Source organism: Lagopus muta, chromosome Z, assembly GCF_023343835.1.
Source record: "Lagopus muta isolate bLagMut1 chromosome Z, bLagMut1 primary, whole genome shotgun sequence".
Classification (NCBI taxonomy): Eukaryota; Metazoa; Chordata; class Aves; order Galliformes; family Phasianidae; genus Lagopus; species Lagopus muta.
In genome coordinates, this window is record NC_064472.1 from 8,141,972 (window position 1) to 8,167,632 (window position 25,661).

General features: G+C 43.2%; 1 protein-coding gene across 2 annotated transcripts; it reads left to right on the top strand.

The window, feature by feature from the left end:
* The first annotated feature begins 73 nt into the window (after window positions 1-73).
* Window positions 74-25,583, top strand: TPGS2 (tubulin polyglutamylase complex subunit 2). 2 transcript variants are annotated; one of them, XM_048932500.1, is made up of 8 exons: window positions 74-236; window positions 5,949-6,028; window positions 16,559-16,646; window positions 19,282-19,413; window positions 20,529-20,642; window positions 22,130-22,290; window positions 24,169-24,422; window positions 25,159-25,583. In XM_048932500.1, the coding sequence occupies exons 1-7, from the start codon at window positions 164-166 to the stop codon at window positions 24,409-24,411; spliced, it is 891 nt and encodes a 296-aa protein (XP_048788457.1). In that variant the 5' UTR covers window positions 74-163; the 3' UTR covers window positions 24,412-24,422; window positions 25,159-25,583. The 2 variants fall into 2 exon arrangements, with proteins under 2 accessions (XP_048788457.1, XP_048788456.1); XM_048932499.1 differs by having other exon boundaries at window positions 24,169-25,583.
* Window positions 25,584-25,661: the final 78 nt, after the last annotated feature.

The following is a 25,661-nucleotide window of genomic DNA, read 5'->3' on the forward strand; positions in this document are numbered from 1 at the left end:
CTGCGGGCTGACCGCGCGGGAAGGACTACAGCTCCCAGCGCACCCCGCGGCCTAGCGTTGCTACGGGCTGGGAGAAGGACAAACGCGCGCGTTTCCCCACTCACACACCCACACGCGCATCGGTCTCGCCGGTGTGAGGGGCGCCGGGCAGCGCCCTGCCGAGATGGAGGAGAAGCCCTCCGCCGGCATCAGGCCCCACCTGGACAAGCTCACCCTGGGGGTGACGCGTATTTTGGGTGAGCGCTCGGCGGGTGCGGGGCGTGGCCGGGTGGGCGCCGGGAAGAGGATCTTCAGTGGTGGGTGGTGGGCAGTGGGAAAGTCGGGCTGCAAGGAAGAGCACACTTCAGCTTCTCGTCAGCCCTCAGGTGGGCTCTGGGCTCGTGGCTGGTGGAGGCTCCAGCGATCAGCGTGGTGAATTCGGGCTCCTCCGGCCTTCTGTCTGGCGTGGAGCTGTGGTTGGAAAAACAGGCATCTGTCCCAAGCCTTGCATACGGGAGCGTTACAAGCAGCAATTTGCGGAGTGTTTTCTTAGGGATTTTAAAGCCCACAGTTGCTGATGTCATTATTTAATCCATCTTCTTCACTGCAGGACAGAGAGAAAGGCCTCACTGCTGCCTTCCAGTACTTGAGGGGATCTTACAAACAGGAAGGGGTTCGAATTCTTGAACAATCTGTTCAATAGGGCAAGAGGGAATGGATTTAAACTAAGGGAGGGGAGATGTAGGTTAGATGTCAGGAAGAAATAGTTTACTCAAAGGGTGCGGAGGCCCTTCCACAGCCCCTGGAAGCACTCATAGCTGGGATGATGGGGTCCTGGGCTGCCTGATCTGGTTGGGAGCAACAGCCCATAGCTTGGGGTTGGAACTGCGTGAACTTAAGGTCCCTTCCAACCTATGCCTTTCTGTGATCAGGTACCTGAAGTTTATCACTAATCACAAAAGTTCTTGGGTTGCCTCTTAGACAAATGAGATTAAAAGATCAGGGCAAAATTTCTGTCACAGCCATCAGTGAGGATAGTGTTTTGAGCCCAGATTCTGTGCAGTGTTTTTTTTTTTCTGAAAACTTCTGATTGGGCTTCTTACCAACAGTGCTTGGAGTGCATAAAAAGAGGGCTGGAAACAGGGAAGGAGAAGTAACTGTCCCCCTCTACTCTCCTCTCATGAGGCCTCATCTGGAGTACCGTGTCCAGGCCTGGGGCCCCAAGCACAAGAAGAATGTGGAGCTGTTGGAGTGGGTCCAGAGGAGGCAGTGAAGATGATCGGAGAACTGAAGCACCTCTTCTGCAAAGGGAGGGAGGGAGGGAGCTTGGCTTGTTAAGTCTGGAGAAGTCTCCAAGGAGACCTCATCACAGTCTTCCAGTGCTTGAAGGGGTCATATGAACAGGAGGGGGAACAACTTTTTGCCCAGTGTCTTAGTGATAGGATAATGAATGGCTTTAAGCTAAAAGAAAGGAGATTTATGTTAGATATCAGGGAGAAATCATTACTCAGAGAGTGGTGAGATCCTCACACAGCCTGCCCAGGGAAGATGTGGGTGCTCCATCCCTGGAGGTGCTCAAGGTGGGGATGGATGGAGGCCTGGGCAGCCTGAGCTGGTGGAGGGCAACTGTGCCCACAGCAGAAAGTTTGGAACTGGTTAGTCTTTAAGGTCTTTTCCAACTTAAGCCATTCTATGATTTTCAAGATCTGTTTTCTTTTGTTGTTTGGGTTTTTTTTGTTGTTGTTTTCCAAGTATGAGTTCATAATTTCCCCATCACTTTACTCCAAGAGCATTAAAAGGTAGAACAACTGACAATCAACATCATGGAAAATGCATCCGTTAGCAGATCTTTTCATAAAATTACTAGCCTTTCCTACATTGTGTATTGTACAAGATGGCAGTGCAAACCCTAGTCTGTTGCTGGAATATTTTCTTTTTTCTATTTTTTGTTTTGTTTTGTTTTAATAGTCTGTCCATTTCTTCTGGAAACTTCACACATTTTGTGCCGAGTGAAGTAGTGTGATGCATGAGATCTACATCACCATACTAATTGGTAAATGGAGTGGTGAATGGAGTTAAATCCAGCTGGCGACCGGTCGTGAGTGGTGTTCCCCAGGGCTCGGTGCTGGGGCCTGTCCTCTTCAATATCTTTATTGATGACCTAGATGAGGGCATTGAGTGCACCCTCAGTAAATTTGCAGGTGACACCAAATTGGCTGGAAGTGTGGATCTGCCTGGGGGTAGCGAGGCCCTACAGAGGGAGCTGGACAGGCTGGAGAGCTGGGCTGAAGCCAATGGGATGAGTTTCAACAGACCAAATGCCAGGTCCTGCACTTCGGCTACAACAACCCCAGGTGACGCTACAGGCTTGGGGCGGTGTGGCTGGAGGACTGTGTAGAGGAAATGGACCTGGGGGTATTGATTGGTGCTGGGCTGAACATGAGCCAGCAGTGTGCCCAGGTGGCCAAGAAGGCCAATGGCATCCTGGCTTGCATCAGAAACAGCGTTGCAAGCAGGAGCAGAGAGGTGATTGTTCCCCTATATTCAGCACTCGTGAGGCCGCACCTCGAGTACTGTGTTCAGTTTTGGGCCCCTCACTGCAAGAAAGATATTGAGGCCCTGGAACGTGTTCAAAGGAGGGCAACGAAGCTGGTGAGGGGTCTGGAACACAGGGCTTATGAGGAGAGGCTGAAGGAGCTGGGAATGTTCAGCCTGGAGAAGAGGAGGCTCAGGGGAGACCTCATTGCTCTCTATAACTTCCTGAAGGAAGGTTGTAGTGAGCTGGGGGTCGGCCTCTTCTCTCGTGTCATTAGTGATAGGACCAGAGGGAATGGTTTCAAGCTACAGCAGGGGAGATTCAGGCTGGACATGAGGAAGTATTACTTTTCAGAAAGGGTGGTCAGCACTGGAATGGATGCCCAGGGAGGTGGTGGAGTCACCGAGCCTGGGGGTGTTCAAGGAAAGACTGGATGTTGTGTTGAGGGACATGGTTTAGTGGGAGCTATTGGGAATAGGTGAACGGTTGGACTGGATGATCTTTTAGGTCTTTTCCAACCTTGGTGATTCTATGATTCTAATTCAGATTAGCCGAACTGAAAATTTGGGGAATCCATTACGTATCTTTTCAGAATTTGTTTCTTTCAAAGAACGAAAGCTATCTGATTAAGAAATAGGTCTTAGTAGGCTACAGACCTAGAAGTTACCTTATTTTAAATCTAACGTGTCACATGAATCTCATGGATGCCTTTCTGCCTGGTATGACATAAAAACAGTGGTCACTTTTAAAAACTCTTCAGTTTTTTAAATATTTTTTTAGAAAATAAGCATGATTGTGTAATGAAACTCAACACATGCCTTTCAAATGACAAAATTTTGGATGTCTACTAATTGGGAGCTTGAGGCCCAATTTTCTAATACCTTTATGAAGATGCTCATGGTACCATTTCAGAAACCAAATTCTGTAGATAAATTCTACATAGGGAGTTTTGCTTGTTTGTTTGTCAAACTCCTGTTCTTTGTGGAAGTCTCTGGAAAGTTTGACGTTTGTCAGGAGAATTATGGAGGCTATAGTTTTAGGAGGAGAAGCATCTTGTTCCCTCTCCAGTACGACTCAGTTTGCTGAACTTCTGTAACTAATGGCAATCAGCCTTTCTGGAATTTGCCCACTAAATCTGAGTAGCTGGTATTAACTGTTCAGGACTGTCCAGAGCTCGGCTATGCTTCAGCCTTTACCTCTTTATTCACTAAAATGTAACAACGTAGACAGTTCCACAAAGATCCTGAATGTTTATCCAACTTCCAGGAAGTATTAGCAGTAATTTAAGGACTGACAGTACTGTGATTTCCTGCTGCAGCTTTGTCCTTCAACCATTATTATGGTCAAGTCTTTCAGATTAATACTGCAAACCATTTTTGGAAGCTTCCACATGGAATTTCCAGAAAACAGGACTCATTTTACTGTCATCTGCATTCAGAGGAGTTAATTGGGAAGAGTGCTCTCAACTAGTTAAGCTTTATCCTGTATCTTTTCTCTAACCTAATTGGCCTTCTGATTATTTTTTTTTCCATCTGGAAGAAAAAGCTACCCATGGCAGACTTATCCTTTTTTTCCTCCTTAATATTTAGTGGAGCTCCCATCTATACTTAAACAGATCTGTTAAATGTGGTATTCAGTTCGCCCACAGGGTATTTTTAACATAACATTCAGGATTTTAAGATGGAGTTTCTTTTTCTTTTGATCTTGGATTTGGTTTAGACCTCTTTAGAAGTTGCAGTTCACTTATTCTTAGACATCTTCCTATGACTGATAGGATATTAAATTTTCCATCATCCCAGCTGAGCCTTTGTGTATGATGAATTAAATATCCCTGCTGTTTTCTTTGATCATAGAAATAACAATTACTCTGTTATTATAATCTCTTAGCATGTTTTAAGACTTGCATAGCTTAGAAGGAAAAGACCGGTTAGATCATCGATTCCCCACACTTCTTTAGACAGAGAATATGTACAAAAGGCTTTTGAGCAACAGGCAGATCCCCCAAGCAGGCACCCAATGATTGAAGTAAAACTTGGCAAAGCATCAGAGAGTCTTTGTATCTTGGGGCATTGGCTAGAAGGATTACTTAGGTGACCTACTATTTTTATTTTTACTTGGAGTTTGGTTTTCTGATGCTATATTTTATCTTTTAAGTTCTCTATCCCATTTAAAAAGAAAAAGGAAATTAAAACAAAGTTCAGGCTTCCTTAATCTGAGTGTTACTCTTCTGCTAGCAGAGCAGACAAAGGCAACACCACTGTAAGAATTAAAAGCCTAGCTCTGGAGATAAAAACCAAACTAAAGCTTTCTGGTGCCTGTCTTTCCTGTCTACTGCACTGTGTATATTTTATCAGAAAGCAATTACAATATGTGTGACTGCTCTGGTAGCCAATACTTTCACAGCAGAGCCAGTCTTGAAAGCTCTGCATAGTGATCATTTCTACTCTACAGCCCTGTGTGCTGGGCTTGCAATTCCCACAACAAGAAGTAAGTAGTATTTTTGGATTAGATCCAAAGTGAATGAAGTCAGTGGGAACTATTTTGGTTGGCTGTAGATGAAGTAAAACATTATAAAATAGTAAGTGCAAGGGAGACTGTTCTACTGTCATACACCTGCAAGGATAGCACCATCTAGATTAGTATCTTGCATTTATGTAGCATTCTTTTTCATAAAATATTCAGATGATTTTTATAAATGATGAGCTCAATGTTTATAATAGATGTGCATGTGTCCAGCTGGGATTGCAGAGAACTGATGTTTGCCCATACAGGTCCCTTCAGCAGGACCAGATTCTGATCCCTAAACTCAGAACGGAAATGTGCCTGTCTTTGTGGATTATGGTTGTTAAAAATTCATAGTAACACTGCATGACATCTTATGTCAAGCGGAGCGTATCATACCCAGCTGAAACCACAGGGCATGCTTACAAACAGAGATTCTTCTTTACTTTGAGTTTGCTCAGTTGCCATGGTTGATTTTTCAATAAAGTATCTGCAAATGACCAGACTCTGAATGCAGAATGTCCTTGTGTACATGCACATATGCAGATGCACACTTGTTTTATTTCTTAATGCATATATGTATATGTAATCACAGAATTGTAGGGGTTGGAAGGGACCTCCAGAGATCATCGAGTCCAACCCCCCTGCCAAAGCAGGTTCCCTACAGCAGGTCGCACAGGTAATGTGTGTGCATAAGGTATTATGTGTATCTCAGCCATTGAGGGGTGGCATCTTGTGCAGCACTAGGCATTCTTGTGTCAAGACACACATTACAGGAAAGAGAAAGTGACTGCTCAGCCACAAGCACGATGTCTCCAGTTATTAATGCCATTTTCCAAGTTGTCATTCAGGTTAATTTGCAAAATTATATGCCTAACAATGCTTGGTCTCACCCATGCCAGCAGTAAACATGCTCCTCTTTTCTGTTTAGAGACTTCACCAGGTGTTTCTGATGTGACATTAGTGGAAAAGAAGCCAGCTGATCGCCATGCAATTATTTCATGGGAGCAAGTGAGTATTTTTGTGATAATTCTGCAATGAGCTTAGTCTGAACATACAGCAGTCCGTGGAGAATGTCTAATGCAATGGCTATCTTGTGTTTGTGATGCCACCTGTTAGCAAGTTTGATGCAAGTTGTTGGTTCTTGTTTGTTTGTTTTGTTTTTGGTCTTTTTTTAATCAGTTGTTACTCTGCTTTTAGGCTGCCATATGCACCTGATCTGTTAGGGAAATATCACTAGCTTAGAGATGTTCAGAACAACTCCTCGAAGAAGGAGAAGTATTAGTGACTCAGTGGAAACCAGACATTGTCTGACTCAGGATTGAAGTCATTCTCCAACACACTTTTGGGCAAGATTAGGCTCTTTTTACTTATGGGCTTTAAAGGTGAAAGCCTGAAGCTGGAAATTACCTATGAGCCACCAATCCATTCCAATTATCCATTCTGCTTTTCAGCTAATCACTTCCATTTCTCATAACCCCCGCTTTCTCTTTGGCTACACACCCAATCCTTTCCTTGGAGTATGTCCCAGTATCTGTTCAAGAAGACTGTAGTCCATGTGCTAACTCATCACCCCAATAGCTGACTTCACTCTACCAGGCTGTCCGTTCATGAACGCTCATGGGACTTTGGTGGACAGAGGTGACATTTTGAGTCTCTTTTTTGAGCGTACGTGCATTTATCAGTCCCATGACCATGTGAGAGTAACTGTTTTCTAGTTATTTCTCATGTGCTGGGAAGGGACGGTTGTACCTCTTCCACCTTTGGCACATAGTTCACAAGAATCACAAGAATCACAAGGTTGGAAACGACCTATAAGATCATCCAGTCCAACCGTCTCCTCATCACCATTGCCACCGCTAGCACTAAACCATATCATGCAGCACGTCATCCAGACACCTCTTGAACACTGCCAGGGACGGTGACTCCATCACCTCCCCGGGCAGGCCATTCCAGTGCCTGACTACTCTCTAAGAGAAGAAGTTCTTCCTTATGTCCAACCTGAACCTCCTCTGATATAACTTGCGGCCATTAGTTGAGGATGGAGCTGGGAGAATAATCTGCCATTGAACTCTGACTATGCCTGAATACACATGATCACAGAAGCTGCACTTGTTTCCACTACCTAAAATAACTTCCCCTTTAATATCATGCTATGCACAGTTTTTTTCTAAAATGTTGTGCTAGGTCTAGTAATATCCCATCCTGACTGGTGTCACTTATTTGTAATTTACCTGTGTTAGTATCTAAAACATGTACAGTAGCCAATAACTGTGGTCAGGCAGAAATGTATGGTTTTTCAGCTTCATGTGAACTGATTCCTGATTTCGTTTAGCTGTTGTTCAGGTGTTGGAATAACTGGGCTGGAAAATCAGAAGCACCCTGGCTGTGAGTCAGCTCAGATCCGGGAATTCACTCCTTTTTCTGTAGAGTGGAGATGGCTGACCCTGCAGAGCATGTTGTTGTTCTCATTTCCAGGTGGTCTTATCCTCAAAATCCATTTAGTTTTGTTCCAAATTTGAACTATCCTTGTAAAACCAAACTTTGAAATGCTTCAGCCAACACTTTGTTTCAAAGTTATCTAAACAAGACTTCAGCTTTTTTCTTCCTAATGAAAAGCTAGGTTAGTTGTGGAAGTAAATTATGAATCGTAGAGTCATAGAATTGCTTAGGTTGGAAAAGACCTTAAAGATCGTCAAGTCCAACCAGCACATAACCGTGCTACCCTACCTCTAACAATCCTCTGCTAAATCATGTCCCTGAGCACCACATCCAAACAGCTTTTAAACACATCCAGGGATGGTGACTCAACCACCTCCCTGGGGAGCCTATTCCAGTGCTTAACAACCCTTTCTGTAAAGAAGTGTTTCCTGATATCCAACCTAAATCTCCCCTGGTGCAACTTGAGGCCGTTTCCCCTCCTCCTGTCACCTGTCACCAGTGAAAAGAGACCAACCCCACTCTTACTGCAAGCACCTTTCAGGTATTGGAAGAGAGCAATAAGGTCTCCCCTCAGCCTCTTTTTCGCAGTCTAAACAGCCCCAGTTCCTTCAGTCTCTCCTCATAGGGCACATTCTCCAAGCCCTTCACCAGCCTTGTTGCCCTTCTTTGGACCTGCTCCAGCACCTCCATGTCCTTTCTGTACTGAGGTGCCCAAAACTGAACACAGCCCTTGAGGTGAGGCCTCGCCAGTGCCAAGTACAGGGGCAGGATGACTTCCCTAGTCCTGCTCACCACCACTCCTCATACAAGCCAGGATGCCACTGGCCTTCTTGGCCACCTGGGCACACTGCTGGCTCATGTTCAGCCAACTGTATACCAGTACCCCAAGGTCCCTTTCTGCCAGGCAGCTTTCCAGCCACTCCTCCCTGTGTCTGTAGGGTTGCCTGGGATTGTTGTGACCAAAATGCAGGCCTTGTCACTTGACCCTATTGAAACTCATACTGTTAACCCTGGCCCATCGATCCAGTCTATCCAGGTCCCTCTGTAGTGCCCTTCTTCCCTCAGGCAGATCAACACTCCCTCCCAGCTTGGTGTCATCTGCAGACTTACTGAGGGTGCACTCAATCCCCTCATCAAGATCCTTAATAAAGATGTTAAATAGGAGTGGCCCACACCAAGCCCTGCAGGATGCTGCTCTGGTGTAAAACTGTACTTAACTCCATTGACCACAACTCTTTGGGCCCGGCCATCCAGCTGGTCTTTCACCCAGTGGAGCATATGCCATCCAAACAGTGGGCAGCCAGGTTCTGCTCAAGGATGTTGTGGTGGACAGTGTCAAAGGATTTACTGAAATCCTGGTAGACCACATCGACAGCCTTACCCTCATCCACTAAGCCGGTCACCTTGTCATAGAATGAAATGAGGTTTGTCAGACAGGATCTACCATTTGGAGTACTCTCATCTGGAGAACTGCATCCAGTTCTGGGCTCCCCAGTACAAAAAAGACAGGGGTCTCTTGGAAAGAGTCCAGCGGAGGGCCACAAAGATGGTGAGGGGCCTGGAGCATCTCTCCTATGAAGAAAGGCTGAGTGAAATGGGTCTGTTCAGCCTTGAGAAAAGAAGACTGAGAGGAGACCTGATCCAGGTCTATAAATATCTAAGGTGTGGGGGGCAGAATGGCGAGGACGGACTCTTTTCAGTGGTGAGTGGAGACAGGACAAGGGGAAACGGCTTAGGGAGGTTGTGGAGTCTCCTTCTCTGGAGATGTTCAAGACCTGCCTGGATGCCTGCCTGTGCAACCTGGTGTAGGGAACCTGCTTTGGCAGGGGGGTTGGACTCGATGATCTCTGGAGGTCCCTTCCAACCCCTGCAATTCTGTGATTCTGTGATTTTAAAGCCATGCTGACTGGTTCTGATCCCCTGGTTGACCTTTAATTTGTCCATGATGGCTCCCAGGGTTACCTATCTGTTCTATATCCTTCTATAGCACCAAGGTGAGACTGATAGGTCTAGCGCCCAGGATCATCTTTCCAGCCCTTTTTGAAGATGGGTGTCACATTTGCTAGTCTCCAGTCTGCCAGGACATCCCCAGTTAGCCAGGACTGCTTAAGAATGACAGAGCATGGCTTGGCAACCACATCCACCAACTCCCTCAGCACTGTAGAGTACAATCCATCCAGCCTCATGGACCCGTGAGCATCCAGATTTCAGAGCAGGTCCAAAACTATCTCATCATGAATCATGCATAGCCTATTCTGTTCCCCATTCCTATCTATCAGAGCAAAGGGCTGTGTTTCCAGAGAGTAACAAGTCTTACTATTAAAGACAGGCAAAGAAGGCATTAAGTACCTCAGCCTTATTCTGATCCTTGTTCGCCAAGTTGCTCTCAGCGTCCAACAAGTGATGGAGATTCTCCCCAGCCCTCCTCTTACTGTTGATATATTTATAGAAATATTTATTTTTGTGTCTTACCTGAAGATTAAGTAGACACAGTTGGACTGGACTAATAATAGTGAAGGAGTTTGCTGTTGTTTTTTTTTTTTTTTTTTCTTTTTGTTTCCAGTTGTATTAATAGAATTTAAATCCCCTTTCCTGGGTTAAAAGATAAGTATATTTTTTCCAGTATTTCCTGAACTTGGAGATGAAGCCTAATGTCCAACACAGTCCACATAACTGCAGGATGTCCTGCATGACAATTGTTCAACATTTTACAAGGCTCTTCAAGGATGAACTTCTCCAAGCTCCTCTTACTTGAATCTGAATGCAAGGTTATAACACTGAGTTTACTTGCATCCCTGCTTTCTCATAGCCACTAGGTGGCAACAGTTGTGCATATAATGCCTTACTCCATAGCTGAGATTTTAACTAGATCTTGTCACAGCCTGTATTTTTGAACTCTCTCTACTTATTTGGTAGGAAAATATTTGCAGGAGGTTTTGTGCAGTGCAGAGAAGGTTGATCAAACTATTCCCAAAGTTGAACTCTTTTCTCCAAAAGAATCCTCTCTTTCTACTGAGACTCACCAAATAAAAGATCTGTTTTTAAGACTTTTTTTCTACATGTTTTTCTAGAAGCATTTTTTTTTCATTCACATTTCAGCTTTGAGAGGGAAGGTATTTCTGCCAAGAGAGAATCCATAGCATACAGAAATTCTTATAAGAAAACCAGAATTATTTAATTACGAATGATTAAATTTGTATTTTAACAATGTTGGCAATGTGCATTGCATTGCTTCTCTCAACCAGCTCTGTTTATTAAAATGAGCTGTGCCTGATTTGTACTAGTATTTAACTGACTATAATGATGGAAGTTTTAAAGTCTTATCACCAGTTAGTGCCATGAGTTCTGCAGAGGAAGGCAAGCTTTATTTCAGGTTACAGTGCAGTAAGACAGCAGGAGAGCAAAAGAGATTTTTCCAAGGCTTTTTGTAGACACAGGTTGGAAAAGCATACCCGAGATCAATCTTGGATTTTTATTTTTTTTTTTTACAAATCTGGACACTCACAGAAATATTTGAGATATGTGTTCATCAAGTATTTGTATGGGTAACATCACTTCCCCTAAAACTTACAGAATTCCAAAAAATTTTAGTGAAAGCAGGTAATTTTTTTTTCATGTTTCCTAATGTTTCATAGCTGCCAAGATGTTATCTTTTCCCAAAGAAAGCGAGACAAGCAGTAGAAGGGAGAGTAAAGACAGTTTTCAGGCCACTGAAATGCCATTGCTAATAACTATCTTGTTATGAATCAGTTGCCACTCTTAAAATTAGATTGACAACTGCCTTGCTATCCCCCATGTGCAGTTTGTAAAAGCAGCCATTATACTAAATTATATCCAGGAGACACTCTGGTATCTGCAGTGACAGAGTCTGTTCTAAATTTTCTTTTTGCTTCAACCAGATTAGAAATAAGTCACTCAGCTCATTGTTTTGCTTTTCAAAAATACAAATTTACATCTGCTAGGGGGAGCTGAGCGTCCCAGACCTCTGCATCTGAGCAAGCCATACAGAATGAAATGAATTTTGCCTGTCCCTATAATTGGCTTGTACACAGTGTCCAAACTGCCGTCAACTTGCTCTTAGTGATCCTTGCCCAGTAATGCTGTGCAGCATTGATATTCTGCAACTCTAGTTGACAAATTTTTTGTTTCTTCTTATACTCTTCGTTGACAAAAGGCCCATGTAGTCTGGGACTTTACTGTTGTGGGCTGTCTTAGGCTGCCAGACAATTCAGAAACTTCAGATCAATCTGACTGGGAACTGAGGTGATTGTTCCTGGCACTTTTAGACGTCTTCCTCAGCATGTTTACCATATCTCATTTTGACTCAAAGATCTGTATGTGGGTGCATACATCCACAGAGGCTTTTCTTTCCATCTTTTTGCAGTGCTCTCCAAGAGCATTAGGTGGACTTGCTGTCCGTGACACCCAGGAACACACAGACTCTGCCAGCCTTGAATCTGCCTTATAATCCTGCATGTGAGAGCTGGGAAAGTGAATCCAGCAGAACTGGTGCGCAAGACAAGTGTATTTCCTCAAGCTGCCTGAAAGGGAACAGGTTGGAAACCTTTGGATGGCAGTTGATGATTCTGACACAGCATTCTCATCTTGGGGAGCCTTATGATATTCTGATATAAAGTAGTGGCTACACCACACCATCTTCAAGAAAACTAGCAAATCATGTTCTGTGCAGCAGGGAATGGGGCCCACTCCAGCCCTGTGCCTTTTCATAAGTGGAAGGGATTGAAAATACAAGGAGGCTGGTCCTGGAAGCCATACCTGGATAAAGGTTACAACAGGTGAACAAGAATTTCTCAGTATGTTATATGTAATATTGTCTGCCATCAGTGGACTGTGCTTTGTTGAGAGACCATTTGAGGATATTATGGACAACAACCAAAAGAAAGAGACCTCACACATTGTATTGGTCATTTGGGATATTCTGTTTTAAGAGCAAATGAGTGTAACCAGATGGCTGGGGCAAAAACAACTGCTCAACAGGGCTGTGGTTAAGCCCTTTCTGACAAGTTATTAGGAAGACTGTATTTGACAAGTTTGGAGATCATCAATCATGGAAACTGCAGTTGATCAGAGGGAATACAGCTTCTTGAGAGAAAGCCTATCTTTTATATTTAATAATGGATTGTTTATCTGACTCTACTGTCAGAAAATTGCTGTTTTGAAGTCATGTGGCTAAGCACAGTGTGACATACTGGTCAGTTTTCTCTGTCAGATGGAAGAGATAGGTACTAATAAAGCTTTTTTGAATTTATATGGGCCCCAGATTTGCACAGCATTTTAAAGCACCACTTGGAGTGTCATCCAAGAGGACTTATTTAGGAGAATCCAAAAATAAAGTTGGAAAAACACGCATACGCTGTTCTTGCCTTCCAGAAAAGGAAGATTCAGAGCAGAATGCCTTCCCAGATATGACTTTTATGCAGGGACTAGTCATTCCAATTGATGTAGTTCACCTACTTACAGGAAAACACCCACTGAAGTCAAGGGAGCCGTTCTCCTATATGTTTTTACTGCTGAGGTAGGTCAGTACAGAATTGAGGGGTGGGATGTTAAAAAGTACTGTGTAAACATTTGTACTCTTTGTAGCAGGTCTGTCATATTTTCTGTTTTTTGTAGTTTTAAACATAGGCGCTGTTCTTGCAGATACAGCTTGGAATTAGAAGTGGTGAAAGTGCAGCATGAAATTATAAATATTTAGAACTGAGAAGAACCCTAAGAATAAGGTGTGTTGCTAAAGGCATTTGAAGAACTTCAGATATGTCCATGTGTTTTAGTAATGTTCTGAAACTTACCACCAGGCCCTTGGCCATCAGCAGGCTCTCATTAAATGACAGTAAGTTCTTCTCAAAGTTTCTCTGGTATCAGACTCTCTGCTTCAGTAGTACTCATTTCTGGAGTTTTTCTGAAACTGGGTTAGGAAAGTACTGTGTTAGTAACTGGGCTGCTAATGGGCCAAGTAAAGCACACTGCCTACTTGTAAGCTGCAAGTCATTAGTATCTGGGACTTACCATCAGTAGTCCGTAGGCATAAATTTGGATATGCCTGAAAAGTACATTATTTAGCATGCGGGATTGAAAGCTGTGTGTTGGTTAGAGGCTCCTGCACTGTGTGCATGCCAGAGTTTAGAGGACAGGAACTGTAACAACTCAGGGATCAGTGTTGGGACCAATGCTGTTCTTTGTAGGTGACATGGACAGTAGGATCGAGTGCACCCTCAGCAGGTTTGCAGACAACATCAATCTTAGAGGTGCAGTTGACGCACTATAGGGAAAGAGTGCCATCCAAAGGGACCTGGGCAGGCTGGAGATGTGGGCCCATGCCAACCTTATGAAGTTCAACAGGGCCAAGTGCAACATCCTGCATCTGGGTTGGAGCAGTCTCAAGCACATATACACGTTGGGCATGGAATGGCTTGAGAGCAGCCCTGAGGAGAAGGATTTGGGGGTGTCGACTAATGAAAGACTCAACATAAGCTGGCAACGTGCAGTTGCAGCTCAGAGGGCCAACCATATGCTGGGTTGCATCAAGAGAAGCAGACCAGCAGGTCAAGGGAGATGATTCTGCCCCTCTGCTCTGCTCTCATGAGACCCCACCTGGAGTACTGCATCCAGATCTGCAGCCGCCAACGCAAGAAAGACACAGAGCTGCGGCTCTTCAGCCTGGAGGAGGCTCCAAGGAGACGTTGTAGCCTTCCAAGAACTAAAGGGGCCCACATGAAAGCCAGGGAGGGACTTTTTATAAGGGCATGTAGCGGTAGGTTGAGGGATACAGTTTTTAAGTGGAAGAGGGTTGATTAAGGCTACATATGAGGAAGAAGTTCTTTACTGTGAGTATGTGCGGGTGGTGAGCCTCTGGAACAGGTTGCCCAGAAAGGTTATGGATGCCCCATTCCTGGAAGCATTCAAGGCCAGGCTGGATGGGGCTTTGAGCAGCCTGGTCCAGCAGGAGGTGCCCCTGCCTGTAGTAGGGGGTTGGAACTAGATGGCCTTAAAGGTCCCTTCCAACCCAAACCATTCTTTGATTCTGTGATTTTATATGACTGTAATTTAACAAGCAGGAGGGCTGGCTAGATCCTTGGGAAGGAATATGGCCAGGAGAAGGACAGTACCTGTCCTCTGTGTCAGTCCATAATGACCTGAAATCAGCAGTGTGGCTGAATGTACAGCTGGGAGGCAGGTCCTGTTGGGTAGAGGCATTGAGTCAAAATCCAGGCAGACAACTGGATTTGTGCGGGCTACAAACATGGGGAACAATCTTATCACAATCTCTAGTTACAAATCCAGTCTCAGCTGAGGGAATGCTAGAAAGCTGTTACTACGACACCTCTGCTTTCTGCAAGGCAATTCTTTAGCTGCTCTGAAACTTGTCAAGGCCTCTGAGGCTAAGCTGTGAATCCTTGAATAACATCTGGCTCTGTGCTAGGATTAGCTTTATATACAGGGGACAACACAGCTGACCTTAATGCTCTTAAAGTTTAATCTCATAGTTTCTTGTTTGGGTGTCAAATTCACTGCATGAAGACCAGGCCACGTCCAACAGGATATTTTTTAAACTGGATGAATGGAAGAAGTAAACCATTTTTGGAAAAGGCTGAAAATCCTGTCACAAAAGTACTTAAGTCACCAGATACACTGTGGCAGATTTCATATTATTTGTTTATTTTCCTGGTAAAATGGGGCTGCCTGAATCCTGTAGCTATATACATGTCTCAGACCTATGCTTTAAAGAAGTTGTCTGTCCTTCTGGTTTAATGAGGGTTTATCTCCCAAAGGGCTTGTTTGTGTCATTGAGAAGATTTAATAGCATTGGGACTAAAAGAGAGAATGACCACAATTTTGCAGCTTGGAGATTTAACCTGCAATTAGGAAATCTTTTTCTCAATGAAGGCAATGCAGCCCTTGGAGAAATTAATACAGAGGCTGTGGGACCTGTATCATTGGAACTTTTAAAGATTCAGCAAGACAAAGCCACAGCTACCACTACTAAGCCACACTACTACTACTACTGTTGGGGTCTGATTCTCTCTTGGAATCCTGGGTTTGAAGACACTTCAAATGTAAACTCACTTCAGTCTTTTTTGATCTCTTTTTTTCACTCAAACAACTGCAAAGCAGCCAGTAACTCCTTTAGTTATACGTGTTGCTTATCTTTTTAAAACTGACTTGCTTCTGTACTGTTCTGTTTTGCATCAGTGGGAGTGAAGGATCTGCGTGTGTGAAGGATCTGCACCTATTTCCAGGAGCAGTCCCTGCAATTGGCTATAGCTCTGATATGGGCTTTTAGTTATTCTGAAGATTAAGCCTTTAAACTTTTTTTTTCATATATGTTGTTTAACTTGAGAGTCTGAGTTAAGGCAGGCTTCTTCTACAACCTCAATATGTATAGGAGAAGGATCCTGGCTTTTAGAAGCCTCTTAATGCTGCAATTGCTCCTTTTGCAGTTGGCTCAGGAGAAAGCATTCTTAGGAGTGCCGACCCAGTGCCAAAGTGTGGTGGGATGAAACCAGGCTGGGGCTTTCTGTGAGTCTGATTGTTTGTGTGTGTGCACATTTACTGTTAAATGAAATGTGAAATCTGCCTGACTATGGGCTGTATTGAATCTGTTCTCCTCTCACCTGCCTGGAACTGAAAGCCCTTTGAAGAAAAGAGTCACTGTGCTACTATTATACGTGATTTAGTGGAATAGGTGGGTTTAGTCTGGCTTCACTTAAAATGCAGCTCTATTCTTGTAAGACATACATATATGAAAACAAATATGTCCTTATATCTCTGATCCTGGAAAGACATTCAGTATATTGTCTCAGTGGGGAAACAGTCCTGTGACGAACTGCTCAATTGTTCAAAAATTGTGAAATTTTCCCAATTTTCCCTCTACGTCTTTGTTGATAGTATAGCATGGTCTCAAGAAATGTGCAGTTTTCTGCCAGGTTTAGATTGAAATATTTGGCCTGATCTTAGTCATGTAGGAGCTGAGCAGGACACTTGGTGGCAACTATTTCTGTACCAATATTTAGTTTCTCTTCGGGTTTGAGGCATGTTCTTCATTTCCCCTTAATACTTAAATCCTCTTGTGATTTGCAGAAAAATGCCTGCATATTGCCTGAGGATTTAAAGAACTTCTATCTGATGACTGATGGCTTCCAGATGACCTGGAGTGTAAAAATTGATGGTAAGTGCATGTGTTTGTTTCAGCTGATGCCCTTATATCTTGCAGATAATCCTTCCTTTGCAGAACCTCTTTAATCTCAAGCTTTCTTTTTGCAGTCTGTTTGAATGAAAAACTAGGACCATTCCTTAACTTGGAAAAAAAATTGAGTTGTTTGCTTCTAGTTAGCAACTTCATCAGTCACTAGAAAACTGATCTCTGATTTAATAAGTGATTGCAGATCTGCATTGGATTGTAGGCTGTTTTAGAAGTATCTTGATGGGGAAAAAAATCGAAAGTCCTTTACTGATGCACCAGGACAAAAGCTGCTGTTTGCATATGCTGAACTTGTGCAAAAGAGACAAATGCCAAACACATTCTCAAAACCAAACAAGGCTTTATGACAGAAACTATTCTGTATTACATTGGCCATCTGTCAACATCCAGATTTAGGTATGTTTTTTAAATCTAGTACCTAGACTCTCTTTGTAATTTTTGGAGAGAGAAACGGATCTAGCAGATCTAGATCTATCCAGGATAGTTATCCTATCAAAAAGCAGTAAGAGTGACCCACAGAAAATGCCTCTTTCTCATTAAAAGTATATGTATATACAATCCAGATTACGTGGAGTGTGCACCCATTTTAAACTGGCAGAGCAAATAAAAGGTCAGAATGAGGACTTTGTGCTGACAGTGTAATCCCTCTCTCTTTTTCTACTTCTTTGGTATTGGGAGGGAACTGTCCTTCGCTATCACATAAGTATGTCCATTACTCATTGGATTACGAACCATAATGAGTGCTGTAGAAAGTTCTTCACATCACTATCTTCACATTAATATCTTCCATGTCTCTCCGCTCCATCTGGTGACCGTAATCTGAGGAAATTTGATCTGTTGAAGCTATTTGACTGAGCCCAAAGGAGAAAAGCAGAAAGACCATGACAGTTGCAAAAGATTATCTTCTTTGCCTTTTACCCTACACGACTAAAGTGGAAGATACAATTCTCACATAGTTCTCTTTCTGGGTTAATAGAAGCCCAACTCAGTCATGCACCTGAGCAGAGGTCATGCAGTTTAATATGGGTTTTTTCCTGAGGAAGTGGGATTTCATTTGAAATACCAGGCTGTGACACCTGCACTGAAGTCCCATAATGTTTCAAGTGGGTTTTGGAGTGTTGTGACCACTGAAGAATCTGGCTTTCAGAGCACACAAGTTTCCAGAGTCCAAGAAGGTCCATAACAGTCTTGTTTAAGCAACCATCTTTCTGTGCTTTCTGAAGCCCTCCATGCTGCTATGTGGCCAGATGGAGTGCTTCTGACAAGTGACCAGTCCTTACAATTCTCTCGAGAACACGAACATGCCATCACACTGATGAAAACCTGTTTTAGGGTGGTGAGGTGGAAGAAAACAGGCTGTCTAGTACTATGTGAAGGGGTGGCTCCTTGTAGCAAGGGCAGCAGCAAAAACAAACTGCTATGTGGAGGTGAATGTTACTAGCTAAGATTTTCAATAACCAATTCCACAGGAGTGAACTAGCAGCTGCAGCACAGATCTAGTCTGCAGTGCAGTTCTCATGTGCACAGCACCAAGATGTGATATGAATAGCAGTTTCTCTTCTGTAATGAATTATAGAAATTAGATTTGTTCCAAATTACAGCAAATAAAAGTGAGTTGAAATTTCCTTTGTTTTGCAGTGCGGCAGAAGATGCTGACCTGCTGTTGTTTGAAAATGCCTTTTTTTTTCCTCTCATGGAACCCAACTTTGTTAACTGTAACTAGGCTTGCTGGGATCCCCATCTGTTTTAGAGGAGCTTAGAATCATAGAATTGCTTAGGTTGGAAAAGACCTTAAAGATCGTCAAGTCCAACCACAACCTAACCATACTACCCTACCTCTAACAACCCTCTGCTAAATCATGTCCCTGAGCACCACACCCAAACAGCTTTTAAACACATCCAGGTATGGTGACTCAACCACCTCCCTGGGGAGCCTATTCCAGTGCCTAACAACCCTTTCTGCAAAGAAGTGTTTCCTGATATCCAAGCTAAATCTCCCCTGGTGCAACTTGAGGCCGTTTCCCCTCCTCCTGTCACCTGTCACCAGTGAAAAGAAACCAACCCCACTCTTACTGCAAGCACCTTTCAGGTATTGGAAGAGAGCAATAAGGTCTCCCCTCAGCCTCTTTTTCGCAGTCTAAACAGCCCCAGTTCCTTCAGTCTCTCCTCATAGGGCACATTCTCCAAGCCCTTTACCAGCCTTGTTGCCCTTCTTTGGACCTGCTCCAGCACCTCCATGTCCTTTCTGTACTGAGGTGCCCAAAACTGAACACAGCCCTTGAGGTGAGGCCTCGCCAGTGCCAAGTACAGGGGCAGGATGACTTCCCTAGTCCTGCTCACCACCACTCCTCATACAAGCCAGGATGCCACTGGCCTTCTTGGCCACCTGGGCACACTGCTGGCTCATGTTCAGCCAACTGTCTACCAGTACCCCAAGGTCCCTTTCTGTCAGGCAGCTTTCCAGCCACTCCTCCCTGTGTCTGTAGGGTTGCCTGGGATTCTTATGACCAAAATGCAGGACTTGAGTATATGTTTGGAGAAAAAGCAATGTGTTCTGTGCTGTCCTAGTACTGGATGTAATTGATGATCTGTTTTATTGCAGATACCCCAGTGCCCCTGGGCTCCATGGTAATTAATAGTATCTCAAAGCTTTGTCGGCTTGGAGGTTCCTCCATGTACACCGTGCCTAATGCACCATCTCTTGCTGACCTGGAAGATGACACAGATGAGGAGGGTAAGGTGCTATTAACAGCTTAGAACAAGTGGTCTGCTTCCTTCCTTTTGAGTTAGTGCTACAATATAGCACCTGGATGGGAACAGAGGTTTTTTTGTCTCTGCTGGACCATGATACATATTCTTTTAGTCCCCTAGAACTTCCAGATGTAGACCTACATGCAGTGTATCCATGAATCTGTTGGGGATTGTTAACTCTTAATCACTAGTATTATTTTCATTTGTTTTTAACAATCTGTCTATTCTCCTGTTCTGCCTTTTCCCCTTTTTACATTTTTAGCTATTTAGACTCAAAGACCTTCATTGATGTACTTACAAGGTGCATTGAGTAGAAATTAGAAACCCATAAGAGTTCTCATCCTGATTTTCATTGAGTGCTCTTTTGAAGAGTACAACTTTCCTGTCCCTCTTCTTCCTCAGAAGCATTAAAATTCAAAACTATATACCACAGGAGTTTACAGCTGCACAGTTCTAAAATGGGCCTGTAGAAAGGCTCTGAGTTGGTTTTGGGCCAGAAGTTGAGTGAGAGTCAGAACATTTGACTGCTGAGAAAGAGGCTGATGTCACACTGAAGGTGTGAAGAAGTTCATCAAGGTCTTCTATCAAGAGAAAAAGAATAGACAGAATAGACAGAAAAAGAATAGACTTCTTCAGAAAATAAGAAGATAGGGCCAGAAAAAAGGAAGGTGGGTTGAATGAAATAATGGACTTCAGTTGCAGGAAAGAAGATTCAAGATCAGTGTGAGCAAAACTTGTAAGTTATAACCGTGCATTTAGCTGCATGGAAATTATGGCATTGTGAGCACTGGAGATTGTTAAGAAATGATAAGATACCTGTTGTCTGACATCCATAAAGCTGATGCTACCTTATGCCAGGAAAGGACTATAAGGCAGCTTGATGTCTTCTTCAGCCAACTGATTTTGATTCTGTTTTCCTACTGAAACCTTGATTATATTCAGACCTCTGTCTGAATATAGTCCTTTCCAAGAATTATAAATATGATGGTCTGGTTTAGTTCTTTCTCAGCTAATTTATTAACAACTGCTAAATGAATAGACTGCAGCTGACACATAGTTTTCCAAACATGTTTCAAGATATTTTTTTTCTGCTTTCAGGTAATGAAGACAAACCAGAGAAACCACACTTTGATTCTCGTAGTTTTATTTTTGAATTAGACCCATGCAATGGGAATGGGAAAGTTTGTCTTGTTTATAAGCACACTAAACCAGGTAAGACTGACAAGAGAAAAGTTATCCATCTTTTTTTGCAGATTGTATCTGGGAGGCATATACATAGAATCATAGAATTTTGACCTTTGCAATTTATAGACGGACATTTACTGAGACATCCAGCCTCTGCTGAACTCGGTGGTTAAGTCTTACAGTGGCTTAGTTGGAGATAACGCTTTTCCCTCCTTTTAAAATTCGAGTCTAAGTTATAATAATTCTCATGCATAGTGTAATTGTATACTGAAACAGGAAAGCACTCACATATAACCGACAGACAATTATGTTGAAGTAATGCAGTGAGCTAGACTTTCAGCTGCTAACATATGTCTGGTGACTTGCATGTCTTACAACAATTCGCTTATGTTTTAATAAGAAACATAAAGTGCTTAGTAGCAAAAGATGGATGACAAAAAAGTCCTCGTCTCAGTCAGCCCAATTTAGACTGTTTCAGTCTCCTTGCATGTGCATGCAGACCTCCCAGATAGGTCAAAATTTGCTGGGGAGAGGTTGAAAGGCAGAACAAAAGACATGAGATGAGCTGTGCTTACTAAAGCATACCAGAAAAGTTGCTTTCAATCAGGGATCAGTGGAACATGCAGGTCTCTTATAAAGTAGCTGTCATCTGTCAAAGCGTACAGGTCAGTAGGTGCTTGTGTACGTGCATGTACACCGTGGGATTATGCAATTGTGGTACACCTGTTCCTGAGAAAAGTCTTTGTTTGTTATCTTGTGTTTTTAATTGGATATGACTTTAACTTCCAGGGCAGAAACTTACTGCTTGTCATCTTGCTTTCAGTGGTAGTGATTTCAGTCCATGCAATGGATAACCTGAACAAGGGAAAGGAGTGTTGTTTACCGCTGCTGATGTCAGCGTAGGAGACTGTGTTTAATTGACAGCATTCAGTCTCCATTTTCCAAGTAGAATCACTTATTTTTATGCTGGTAATCTGATGGTGGTTTCTTCAAAGGTTGTTGCCACCAGAGAAATGTTTAATCACTGTTTTGAGATTTGCAAAATGTTTTTTTGTTGGCAGAATACGCTGTCCCATGAGTTATGGACTTTACACAGTAATCTAGATGACCAACAGCTGAGTTAGTTGTTTATATTTTGTGGGGCAGATAAATGTTGGCCATGATAATGCCTTAAAATTACATTACAAAGTTGCTGTTGTCTGAAGATGTTCAATATAGAGTGTCAGTCCCAGGCTAGATAGAAATAGGATTGCATAGGTTTTACAGTGGGGAAAGTGATTGTAATGGCTATTGTGTGATCCTGGGAGAGAAATCAGGATTTCTTCAGACATCAAGCTCTTATCCATTAAACCACTCTCCTGTGGATAATCATCTGTGTTAGTCAGGGATGCTAGGTCTTAGAAGGTGCAGCCTTTTCCATAACTATGTTTTGTCTCCCACTTGACAGTGGGTCAGGGATTGATCTCGTATCGCTATAGAGCAACAATATGTAGTTTCTGCTTGTGTGGTTCTAGTTGTGTCCCCAGACACAGAGATATGGTTCCTAGACAGAGCTCTGTATTGGCATTTCCTCACCAAAACCTTCACAGCCTACTATCGCCTGCTCATCACTCACCTGGGTCTCCCACAGTGGCAGTATGCCTTCACCAGCTACGGAGTCAGCCCTCAAGCCAAGGTAAGACAGTAGAATCCAGCTTGTCAGCATTTTGTGTTAATTATAGATGGGAAAAATATCTTCCAACCTTTGACAGTCTGTAGGCTTAACTAGACCTTCCTACTGAGCCATGGTAGGGGCCATGAGCCCTTCCCTCCTACCACGTTAGCAGTCATTTACATCAGTAAATTCACTAACATGGTGTTAATATACTTTTCTCACCTTAACTGATCTCTACCTTTCACCTCTTTTAACAGGTGTGGTAGCTAATTAAGTGCTTGCTTTCTGGACTTGGAGGCCAGCGTCCATTTCCATGACTGCTAGAGGAGATGTAAAGTCATTTGTCTAAGTGATATTTGTCTAGATCAGCTTTCTAGGCATAGCATCAAACAAGATCCCACTGCTAACTAGGTGGAGAGGGAAGTCCAGGCATACATTAGACAAAAGCCCAGAGGAGAACTATCAACTTCAGCCTAGCAAAGAATACCAATTCTTCTCCTGTCCTCATCAGTTGCAAAGGAATATCTTGATAAAAATGGTGCCTAGAAGAGTAATTTAAATGCCGGCAAACACAGAAGCACTCATAGGAGAACTCCAAGTACAGGCAGTCCAGACCCTCTATACCATTAAAGTAGCCATCCTGTTCTGCCAGTAGCCCGCTTAGAGGTTCCTGTTTATTCCTCTGTGCTTGACTGGGCCTTCAGCCTTAACTTAGCTTCCACCTTGTGTGAGCTGACGCAGTGCATGCTGGCAAGGCCTGGCAGGTCCTGTTGAATGTCCTGCACTTAACGTACACATGACATGTTGCCTGCTTCAGCCCCGTGTGTGCACCGAAATTATTTGCTATAATCACTGTCGAATTCCCTTCTATCAGATTGTCCCCTTGCATTTCTGGTGTCTTCCCTGTTATACTGTGCACTACCTTGTGGCCAGGGCTGTGTGCATAGTATATTAGCATTTGTCTGTGCTCTGCCTTTTTTGTAGTTTTCTTGCTAGAATATTTCATTATATTCAGTGTATTCTCAAACTTAGCGAAATTATTCATATACTCTCTAATCATTTGCAGCCCTTGTTAGTTTAAATCCTCCTAATATCTTAACCATTATCGTTTGCAAAAGTCTTTAGGGATGGTATATTAAAGCCCTTTGCCATAAAGCAATATATGAACAGATTTCTATTTATATTTGGTATAGATTTTTTGTTTATCTTCTTAAATAATTCAGTAAGCATGGTCTCAGATTTGTAATACTTTAACCCCTGCAGTTTTATTTCATGACTTCATCAATGGACAACTGAGAGGAAAAGCACTGAGATGTAGGATCTTCAGGGCATAATTGTGGGGCATATGGGAACAAAAAAAAAAATCTTGTGGTCACCTCTAAACATTAAATCAGGCTGAAGAGAAACAAACACAAAATCATTTGTGTCAAGAGTTTAAAAAAAAAAACCATAATATCGTATGTGCGAAGAGAGTGAGGCAGGCTATCTTTTGAGAAGTGCAGCTAAAATTTATATTTCATAAGCACTTTTTCATTCCAGGTTTTTAATCTTTTCTGCTTCTCTGAGCCTAGATAAAAATGGCCTAGTTTCATCTCCTCCCTTTGCTTTTCCTCATATTATTTAAGTGTTATGATGATTAAGAGTTGCTCCTGATAGGAATTACACTGCAGGAAAAGTAGTGTTAGGTTTGTTTCTGGTTCTCCTCTTCCTTGTCTGGAATGTGAGGCAGCTCCAGGGCTGTATCCCTATCAGAAGGGACTTTGCACAGTCCTGTAAATTGCAAATTGGTATGCAGATTATGATTAAAATCAGGGCACTAGGATGAGAAGAAACAGGCAGAAAATGTATAATTATAGTTTGATATTTAACTTACTCCTTCTCCATCATCCTGTCTTCCAGCAATGGTTTAACATGTATAAACCCATAACAATAAACACAACTCTTCTCTCTGAAGAAGCTGATTCCTTTGTAAACAAGCTGGACCCCAATAAGGTATTTAAAAGCAAGAACAAAACGCCAGTGATGAAAAAGAAACAACCCTCCCAGCCAGCAGGTGTCCAAAAGAGCAACACTAACATGTCCTCCACCAAGACTTCCTCACTAGCTGGGAATTCTTCAAGGAAGCGAGACCCACAGATCTGACCCTGAAAAAAGTAAGAAGCTTTGATGTTTTCTGATGCAAATCTCAGTGGTTCAAACGAGCTCCACTTGTGTGAATAGGATGCAAGATTTGCATGAAATATAACCATAGAATCACAGAATCATAGAGTACCCCAAGTTGGAAGGATCATCAACTCCAGCACCTGGTTCTACACAGGACCACCCAAAACTCAGCCGTATCGATGATGACACTTCTTGAGCTCCGTCAAGCTTAGTGCCATGACCACTACCCTGGGGAGCCTGTTCCATGCTCACCACCTTCTGGTGAAGAACCTTTTCTTAACACCCATCTGCCCCTCCCCTCACACAGCTCCATGCCATTCCCTCAGGCCCCGTTGCTGTCACACAGAGCAGAGCTCAGTGCTGCTGTCCACTCCCTGTGAGGAGCTGCAAGCCATCAGGGCTCCCCTGAGCTCCTCTGCTCTGGACTGAACCAACCAAGGGACCTCAGCCACTCCTCACACACCTTGCCCTCTGGACCCTTCATGGAAGGGGTGTATTTCCAGGCAACTTGGGTAACAAACCTTGAGGCATTGATTAATTCCGTCCTGCTTGCAGTATGTACTTTTCAGAGGGCATGAAGAAGCCCTTGATGTCACTGCTCTGTAGAGAACCTGTTATTCCTGTATAACTACAGCAGTGAAATGAAAGTAAACTTAAAGTCACTGTTACTTTAATAGATCATTCATGCTGAATTACAGAGTATATTTCTATCATTTCCTTTCAAAGTAAAGTGTCCTGACCTTGCATGCTATGGGAGCAGGCTGGAACCCACAGAACAAAGAAATATCTTCCACTTCAGACAGATTTGAACTCTACATTTCCTGTGCTCCTTCCCACTTCTGCTCTGATTCACACTGAGGAAGAGCCCAGGGCTTCCATGTCTCTGTGTTGGCCTAGAGACACTTGCTCTACAGTCCAGACCACTTCTTAGACTTTGTACCATTTCTTTTCAGATAGTGATGTCTGTATGATGTCCTTTCCAATTAGCCTGCCAGCAATCAGAACCTGCAAGGTCCTTCATTGTCTCCACTTTCTCCTTTTGTGGGAAATGCTGAGCTAGGGCAGCAGAGTCCTGTCAGCCAGGAGGACCCCTTGGTTTTCTGTACTGGATGTTTTCAGGGTAGAACTGCACTTTAGCACACTGATTTCTGATGTTCAGTTGCATCCATTTCCATTACTTTTATGTGCCAGTTTGTCCATATGCTGAAGCCACCTGGTAGCATGTTTTA